The 8704-nt window shown below is 29.8% G+C and overlaps 2 protein-coding genes across 3 annotated transcripts; both read left to right on the top strand.

The window, feature by feature from the left end:
• Positions 1-497: 497 nt before the first annotated feature.
• LOC108321183 (elicitor-responsive protein 3) lies at positions 498-1990 on the top strand. The gene is made up of 5 exons (XM_017552854.1): positions 498-564; positions 678-743; positions 854-992; positions 1608-1749; positions 1844-1990. The coding sequence occupies exons 1-5, from the start codon at positions 498-500 to the stop codon at positions 1988-1990; spliced, it is 561 nt and encodes a 186-aa protein (XP_017408343.1).
• A 2544-nt stretch (positions 1991-4534) lies between these two features.
• Positions 4535-7861, top strand: LOC108321185 (rop guanine nucleotide exchange factor 3). Of its 2 annotated transcripts, none has more exons than XM_017552856.2 (8): positions 4535-4847; positions 5321-5684; positions 5773-5889; positions 5964-6118; positions 6221-6295; positions 6391-6687; positions 7005-7349; positions 7528-7861. In XM_017552856.2, exons 2-8 carry the CDS (start codon positions 5357-5359, stop codon positions 7639-7641), a joined length of 1431 nt encoding a protein of 476 aa, XP_017408345.1. In that variant the 5' UTR covers positions 4535-4847; positions 5321-5356; the 3' UTR covers positions 7642-7861. The 2 variants fall into 2 exon arrangements, with proteins under 2 accessions (XP_017408345.1, XP_017408348.1); XM_017552859.2 differs by having other exon boundaries at positions 4574-4621.
• Positions 7862-8704: the final 843 nt, after the last annotated feature.

Raw genomic sequence — 8704 nt, 5'->3', positions numbered from 1 at the left:
TTTATTTATAAAGAATCTTTAAAACCAATTTAAAGGTGGAGTCAAAAGTTATTTTTAAAATCAAATTTTTATTTTTATGTAAGATAGGTTGAATTAATAACTACAATATTTGAAAGAATTATCAGTTTTGAATCTAGTATCCCTTCTCTATCCTTAAAAAATATCTTAAGATTTAAGATAATAAAATATATTAAAATTGTAATTGATGTTAACATATAAACAATATATATAATTAATTAATTAAAGATAAATGGGTAAAATGTAGATATAAATGAATAACATTAGTGACTAAAACTGAAAAGGATTAATACACCATTAATAACATGGAGAGATGGTAACCACAACTAATTAATTGGGAGGTTAGTGAAGCAGTGAAACTGTTACCTTTCTCTTCACAACATCCAACATAATATGTTCTCTTAAATTTTTAATTTCTAAGAATTTCATGTTTTAGATCCATAATCACAGATATGAACTTCTTAGAAAAAAATCACAGAATGATGAGAGGAATTCTTGAAGTACTTGTTGTCAATGCAAAAGGCATCATTCACACCAATCTTGTTGGTATATCTTTCCTTTATTTTCACTTTATTAGCTCTCTAATTTCAATGTATCCAAAACTACTTTTTGTTTTTATCAGAAAATTGTTCATTTTTTTTTTGAACAAAACATTGCAGGAACACCTTCTTACTATGTGATCATTGAGTGTGGCACTCAGACTCGAATAACCAAAGTTTCATCAGGTTAAAGTATAAATAAATTATCATTTGAATGTACAAAAAATGTCGTTCTTTTTTATGTTGAGATTTTAAGAAAATGTTGTCTTGTTTTCACGTAATTCTATGTGATGCAGGAAAACATGAGAAACCTAGGTGGAATGAGAAATTCATATTTAATTTGTCAGAGTTTGATTGCAAGAATTCAACCTATCTTAAATGTAGAATCATGGATAAAGAACTCTTCAGAAATGCTGGATTTGTTGGTGAAGCCAAGTAATCTCTTATCTAGTTTTTTCCTCTTCTTACAACTACATGTTTACAAGTAATGTCCCAAAGGGACGTTAATATAAGCACCACATTATCCTTTCAAAATTTTAATAATTATAATTATATATATATATATATATATATATATATATATATATATATATATATATATATATATATTACTTTATCAATAAAACTATAATTAAATATGTTTTTCATTGGTAAATTATTATAAAAATAGTATTTTCTCCTTAAATTAAATTGTAAGACATTATATTTTTGCATTTTATATTTTATAAAAATTATGTAAAACATTTTTCTTAACAAATCTATATGAAGTGTCTTTCACTAAATAAATCGAGTTTGAGAGTATTTCTCAAGTTTCATAGTGAATTATTATGTAAAATTGCATACATTAATGGTTGAAAAAGATGTTTAAGAATATAATTAATTTAATGTAAAGACAAAATATGATTAGTTTATATAATAGTTTGAGAATAAAAAATATAATCCATAAAATTATGTGGGAAATCAATTTTGTGACTATAGGATTATTCTTGAGAAGGTTTAGTTTATTTATTTATATTTTGCATAATTAACATATATTTTGTGGTAAAGCAGAATTTTCATAGGTGGAATTTTATTGGAAGGAAGTGAGCAGGGAGACATAGAAATAGAACCAGCTGCATATAATGTGGTTCTTCAAGATCACACTTACAAAGGACAGATAAAGATTGGATTTAAATTCATTGCTAATAATAATGTAGGCTTCATCTTTTCTAGCTCCTGCAAATTGATTAGTTAATCAATTATCAACTAATAAATGCTAATCACTGTTACTGTGAATTTGTTAACAGAATGAAAAGTACTTGATGGAGAAACCAGACCAATTCAAGGCTTTTGAGAAGAAGGAATCATCCAATTCAATTTTTGGATGGATTTGGAGAATATCATTGTGGAAAATCTTGTTTTTCTGTCAACACAAAAGTTCTAAAAGTCATTAGGATTATCATTCAGATGAATAATTAATTATAAAAATCAAAAGTCAAAACCATGATTAATTACTGTTATTTTTTGTTTTTATTTAAATTATTTCTCCTTTTCTTTCAATATCTGAAGAGTGAAAGACAAGAGTATATACTTACTTACCACTCTTATAATTTGCATACACATTTAGTTATCTAAACTTTTACTTTTCATAAAGTTGTTATTTTTAAATTATTCCTATCAACTTTATCTTATATTACTATACCTTACTTTAGACTAATTATAAATTATTTCTTGGTAGCCTCACACTATTAAGCAGTGACAGGGATTGTTTTTGAAACTTTAAAATTTGATAAAACTAAAAGTAGCAATTTTTTTTTTGGGAAAAACAAAAGTTAATTAATAAACTTGCATTCATATTAAAAAATTATACATAATAGAATCTTAGAACCTTATTATTGGTCAGCCTGAAGGAATAACTTGAAGTTAACAAATAAACTAAATTTATGTTAATATTGATGAAGAATATTTACATCTCAATTTAGATGTTAATCCCAAATATTTATATTTTGTCTCAGTACTGGATAATACTCCAATTAACTACATATGAATATATATAACTTTTACATTGTCTAACTTTTTAAATATATATATATATATGGGTGGGTACATAAATACCCAAATATTTATTTCATTATTAAAATATTATTAATTTATTTATACTTTATTATAAAAAAAAATATCAGTTTTAACATTAAATATTCAATAAGACCATATTATCATAGTTTGATATTTTTTTAAAAAATATTTAATAAACATTTAAGTGAGTAAATAAATAAATATGAATATATGTCTTCCCCAATTCCAATAAAGATGTAAATGAAGTACAAATTTAATACTTGTTAAGGTAGAAAAGAAAACGACATTAATAAGTTTTTAGATTATAATTTTGAGGAAGGAAAGAGGAACAATACATTCCCTTTGATCTTGATGAAGCAAGCATGACCGGATGAAGAGCATTGGCAGAGTTACAGTCCGCACGTCTTTCCCCCAAACTAACAAATTAAGACTTATCAATAAAACTAACTAATTTATTGTTCACATGTTCCCTTTCTAACTAACCTCATTCAACTAGCCAGCTACTCTTTAATCACTTCTATTCAATTTTCCACCAACAAAGGAAAAACTTTTAGGAAAATAATCTCTTTTATTACATACTTTTTAATTCAATTTTTATGGACAAAATTACAAAATCTAACATAACACAACTATTCAAATTATATGTATACACAATTCTAACATGAGATAATTATTTAAATTATATATACACATAAAATATTTATTGAGTTGTAACAACGGGTCGGTTGGACATATTGTCTATCCATTATCCGTATATATATATATATATATATATATATATATATATATATATATATATATATATATTTAAAAATTATTCATAAGTATTTTAAAATTACTCGGTATTTTAAATATATATATTTATAATTTTTTAAAATAAAATTATAAAAAGATATATAAAATATAATATAAATTAAATTAAAAGTATAAATTAAAATTTAATTAATAAAATATCAATTAATTTTATTTTTAATTAAATTTAACTTAATAAAATATAAATTAAATTTTTTTTTTTCGAATACTCACGTATAAGATAATATAATATCGCATTCAACCCATTTATAAACGAATATTAAAATATTTTTTATTTGCAATCAATGAATAATAAATACAAGCAAACACGGACTATCTCTCCTAGGATTTTATTTATGGATATCCATAAACACAAATTTTTTTGTCATCATATCAATTTTTTTATTTTTATAATACTTTTTTTTACTTCCTTCTTCCTATCACATTATAGGAGATCTGAATACTTGAGAACCATCTCTTAGATATTTCTACTCCATCTTCTTGCAAACAAGTTCAATGGCTTTAATTTTCTAGAAGTATAACAATTAGATATTACCAAAAATGGGTTTGATCTCGTGATGGATAATACTTTGTATTTTAAGAAAGATGAGGAATGTGATGAAGGTATTGTCCTCATGTCTTTAGTAGTTGACCACTACATGTATAAACTATAACTACTTGTGAAAAACAAAGATATTAAAATTGTTAAAATCAAAGGGAATCATTGATTCATGTGTAACTTCAGCATCTTTTTTCCTTTTTTCATATGCTTCACAACTTCACATGCAACCTTATCAATATTGACCATAAATTATCAGAGCTGTTTCCGTGAACCATAATTTCTTGTTCAAACATCATATTATATCAAAGAAAAGCATCTTCTGGTAAATTTCATATCATGAACAAACATCATCCTAAATATTTAGTGACATCATATTATTTTACATCAAACAAGGTAAATATTGTCACCAAATTACTTGTGTGTTGGGGTAATTTATATGAGTTTTGCATTATCTGTCATTCGGTCAAAAGTTATGTAGAAAATTACATTATTGGTATAGTTTATCATTTAAGTGTGTCAGTTTTGTACTCACAATCATGCATATAGATAGTACAACGCAACCACTCCAATCTAAGACTTCAATTTTCTAACTCCTTTTCTATCTATGACACACACACCTTGCATGTATGGTTGTATTCTTCTCCAACCAACAAAGGTTTTAGCCATTTCTGCAACTGAGTTTTCTTTCATAACTCCCTTCTGTGATTTTCTGCAAAGAAAACTTTGTTCTCTTTTTCTCTTCCTTTCTTTGCATTCTTTTCTTCTTCTTTCGCTGAATAGTCCTAAGAAGCTAAAGGCATAAACGCTAAGGAGGGAACTGTTTCAAATGATGTTAATTTAGCTAGCCACTGTTCAAATTCAAACCAAGCCATATTAAAAAGGTAACATAGAAAACAATGCTGGGGACCGTTGCTTTTTCGTTTTGTTTGGTTTTGTTTTTTTCACAACCGTTGGTTTTGGTGTTGAAAACTTCAGTTTTTTTTCCTTTTTTTTATCAAATTAAGGATAAAGGGTACTTTGTTAGCAACCCTTTTCAGTGAATTATTTCGGGTCTCCATAGCAGCAACACCCTTTGGAAGCTTTTGCTTTTTTGTTGAGGGAGGACAAGAACATTCAAGTTTTCAGCCTTTTCTTTTGATCTGTCTTTTTTCTTTTCCTTCTTTTTCCCGTTTCCCTGGTTTCAATTTCAGTAATGTAACCGTTCATTTCAAGCTGAGTAGTGCATCCTATTTTGAAATCATTGTATGTGACTATGCTCTCTGGTGATCATGGAGGACTTGTGTACCACTTGAGTACTAACATTCAGAGCCCACAAACCCAATTTGTGACTCAACTTCCATGATTATATATGCAGGTTTTGAGGTGATTGACCATAGGTTGTTGAGTTTAGATGGAAAATTCATCCAACTTTGATGAAAACTCTGATGTGGGGTACCAACCTTCACATTCTTCTGTGGATCAAAATGACCATTCAATCACTGAAACTGTTGGATACTCCACATTCAGTGGCGATTCCTTTGCGTATTGCAGGACTAACTCTGAGGTCTCAAACTTCTCTGAGCCTATTGATGACAATAGCTTTAGAAGTGAACATTCACCTTCTCTATGGACACCTGTGAAACATGGAGCAAGTCAAGCTGTTCTTTCAAGGTTAGGAATGAAGCAACCCAGGAACTCAATGGATGATAAATCTGAGGATCTTGATCTCTTGGAGTCAGGTTGATTTGCACTCTCAGCTTGTGATTTTTTCCTATGTGACAATGTGGAATTATCTTGAAACTCAATCAATTTTGTGGGTGTTTATAGAGCTTGATATGATGAGGGAAAGATTTTCAAAGCTTCTATTGGGGGAAGACATGTCTGGTGGTGGGAAAGGTGTTTGCACTGCAGTTACAATATCAAATTCAATCACCAACCTCTATGGTAATATCTTTTTCAACAGTATTTGGTCCAATGATGTGACTCTGGTTTAATTTATTTGAAATGGGAATTTGCAGCAACTGTTTTTGGGCAAAATTTAAAGTTGGAGCCTCTTAATCCTGAGAAGAAGGCCATGTGGAAAAGAGAAATGAATTGTCTCCTATCTGTGTGTGATTACATAGTAGAATTTGCCCCAACTGCACAATATTTAGAAGATGGTACAATTGTGGAGGTGAACTATTGCTTAACTTAACCCCTTTTGTACAAGGTTAATGGAGCTTGTTCTTCATCTCACAATGTCTTATATGCTATCTGATGTTGTATTGTATCTCAGATGATGACAAGTAGACCAAGGTCAGATATTTATATCAACCTCCCAGCTCTTCAAAAGCTTGACACAATGCTCATAGTAAGGCAAACTTCAATTGGTTCTTGTTTGTGACAACCCTGTTTTCGTCCAAAGATTTTGTGCCTTACAAATGTTGTTTCATGTTCTTTTATCAGGAAATATTGGACAGTTTCCATGACACTGAATTTTGGTATGCAGACCAAGGGAGCTTATCAGGTAACTCAACTCGGTCACGTGCAGGCTCATTTCGAAGGATTGTTCAGAGGAAAGATGAGAAATGGTGGCTTCCAGTTCCTTGTGTTCATCCTGGAGGCCTCTCTGAAAAGTCAACAAAACACTTGAGTGAGAAAAGAGACTGTGCTAATCAGATTCATAAAGCAGCTATGGCTATAAATAGCAGTGTTCTTGCAGAGATGGACATCCCAGAAACATATATGGCAAATCTTCCCAAGGCAAGTCCTCATATTCAATTATTGTTGTTAGAGGTACAATATTGAAAGGGTAAAAATATCACATCGACTAAAATAAGACGAGTTTATAGTATATAAGTGGATACAAACCTCACCTTATAAACTGGTTTTATAAGGTTGAGATAGATTTAAAGTTCAGTTTTTAACCGAAAGAATCAATCTACTTATCAAATTCAAAAAGAATTAAGAAAGATAAAGTTAGTGCAGAGGGAAAAGGAAAAGTGTTTGACATGAAAGTGAAACCAAGAGTGTTTTGAGTTTTCTAAAATTTTGTTTGTTGTTCTCTTGTCTAACATTAGAGTGGAAGAACAAGTCTGGGGGACACAATTTACCGCTATATGTATTCTGCAGACAAGTTCTCACCAGATTACCTTCTTGATTGTCTCAAAATAAGTTCTGAACATGAAGCACTTGAGCTGGCAGACAAGGTTGAGTCTTCAATGTTCACTTGGAGGAGAAAAGCTTGTCTGAGCCATTCAAAAACATCATGGAACAAAGTTAAGGATCTCATGGCTGACACTGACCGAAGTGACAAAAACTACACTTTAGCTGAGAGAGCTGAAACCTTGTTGTTTTGCTTGAAGCAAAGATATCCTGAGCTCTCACAAACATCCTTGGACACATGCAAGATTCAATATAACAGGGTAAGTTTAACAATGAAGTTGCTCAAGTTATCAGAACAGAAAGACACTAACATGGTTCTTTTCACAAATGTAGAACATTTTAGGATACCATGATAGGAATATATCTATTGTGGAATGAGAACTTGCAGATATCTAGATTGTGAACTCATGCACTGAGAATGAATATTAACTTTTGCAGGATGTTGGAAAGGCAATATTAGAGAGCTACTCAAGAGTATTAGAAGGCTTAGCATTCAACATTGTAGCTTGGATTGAAGATGTTCTTCATGCAGATAAATCAGCAAGGAAATAAAATGTATAGAAACATTAACCACACTGTAGCCCCTTAACACTGGTGTTATTTTCATTCAGCAATTTTTTGTATACTATATGGCCTTAGGAGAAGTTATGATAAATGTTAGTTGTTACTAGTTAACTGTGCTACAGGAAGAGTTTTCACATTCAGCTGAAGGATCAAGAGTAATTTATATAATCTTCTGTTCCATAAATAAAAGAAAAACAATTTTATATTAGTGTAGTTGCTTGATTTTAAATCTGGCAAATGCTTTGTCAGAAGTGTGGAGGAATTAAAGGCAATATTGTTAAATAATTGTGTTTGAGATAGAAGTGAGAATTAAGTTATTTCAGTAATCTATTGTATATATGATTGGTTAGTGTTGCAATGGATGCTATTGAAAGTAAGCTTTTGTTTAAATAATATGCTGAAAACTGGTTCAAGATAATAATTATAACTAGTCAATTTTCAGATTCATAAAATGAGCTGAAATTTTTTAAACTAATCTTCCCCAAACATCTCACTGTATCATTCATTGATCATAGCACAAACTGAGACAGCAAAAACACTCTAAATAAAACGGCCAAATTTATCATCTTCCACTACTTCCATGGAAGTGCTCCTCCACTATTAAAGAAAGTCAACATTCGTTTTGGCCTGCATGAAAATAAAAGTTGAATACAGAAATAATAGGACAACAAATTATTCACTCTGCACCTCCAAAATTTTACTAAATGTCCATATTATCCTATAATTAAAACGTTTTTAATATTTAAAAATCAGAAAATTAAGAATGGTGAAATATTGTTTTTTAATTACAGCAGCAGTAGCATTTGTCAGTGGTGCATTGATATTCTCTCGGATATCATTTCCATTCTCGTGCTTCCTTCCCTACGCTTTCTTCTTCTTCTCTTTTTCTTTTGCATTGTAGCACACAGAACACTGCTTCCTGAGCTTTCCTCTTCCTCTTTTCTTATCTTTACATTGGTTCGTAGGCACACAGCACACAACACTGCAACTTTTTCACTATAATATTCCTCTCCTCTATCACCTAATAATCACCAACGCTCACATCACTTTA

Source organism: Vigna angularis, chromosome 9 (genome assembly GCF_016808095.1).
Source record: "Vigna angularis cultivar LongXiaoDou No.4 chromosome 9, ASM1680809v1, whole genome shotgun sequence".
Taxonomy (NCBI): Eukaryota; Viridiplantae; Streptophyta; class Magnoliopsida; order Fabales; family Fabaceae; genus Vigna; species Vigna angularis.
The sequence above is the reverse complement of the archived record's forward strand: the minus strand, read 5'-3'. Positions and strand labels throughout refer to the sequence as shown.

What these genes read in the sequence shown, in the direction of transcription:
- LOC108321183 (XM_017552854.1), top strand. Translation starts at nt 498, where the DNA reads ATGATGAGAGGAATTCTTGAAGTACTTGTTGTCAATGCAAAAGGCATC. An exon ending in AATAACCAAAGTTTCATCAG is followed by an intron (nt 744 to 853) that starts GTTAAAGTATAA and finishes TATGTGATGCAG; the next exon opens with GAAAACATGAGAAACCTAGG. An exon ending in AATTCATTGCTAATAATAAT is followed by an intron (nt 1,750 to 1,843) that starts GTAGGCTTCATC and finishes ATTTGTTAACAG; the next exon opens with AATGAAAAGTACTTGATGGA.
- LOC108321185 (XM_017552856.2), top strand. Translation starts at nt 5,357, where the DNA reads ATGGAAAATTCATCCAACTTTGATGAAAACTCTGATGTGGGGTACCAA. An exon ending in AAGATGGTACAATTGTGGAG is followed by an intron (nt 6,119 to 6,220) that starts GTGAACTATTGC and finishes ATTGTATCTCAG; the next exon opens with ATGATGACAAGTAGACCAAG. An exon ending in GCAAGATTCAATATAACAGG is followed by an intron (nt 7,350 to 7,527) that starts GTAAGTTTAACA and finishes TAACTTTTGCAG; the next exon opens with GATGTTGGAAAGGCAATATT.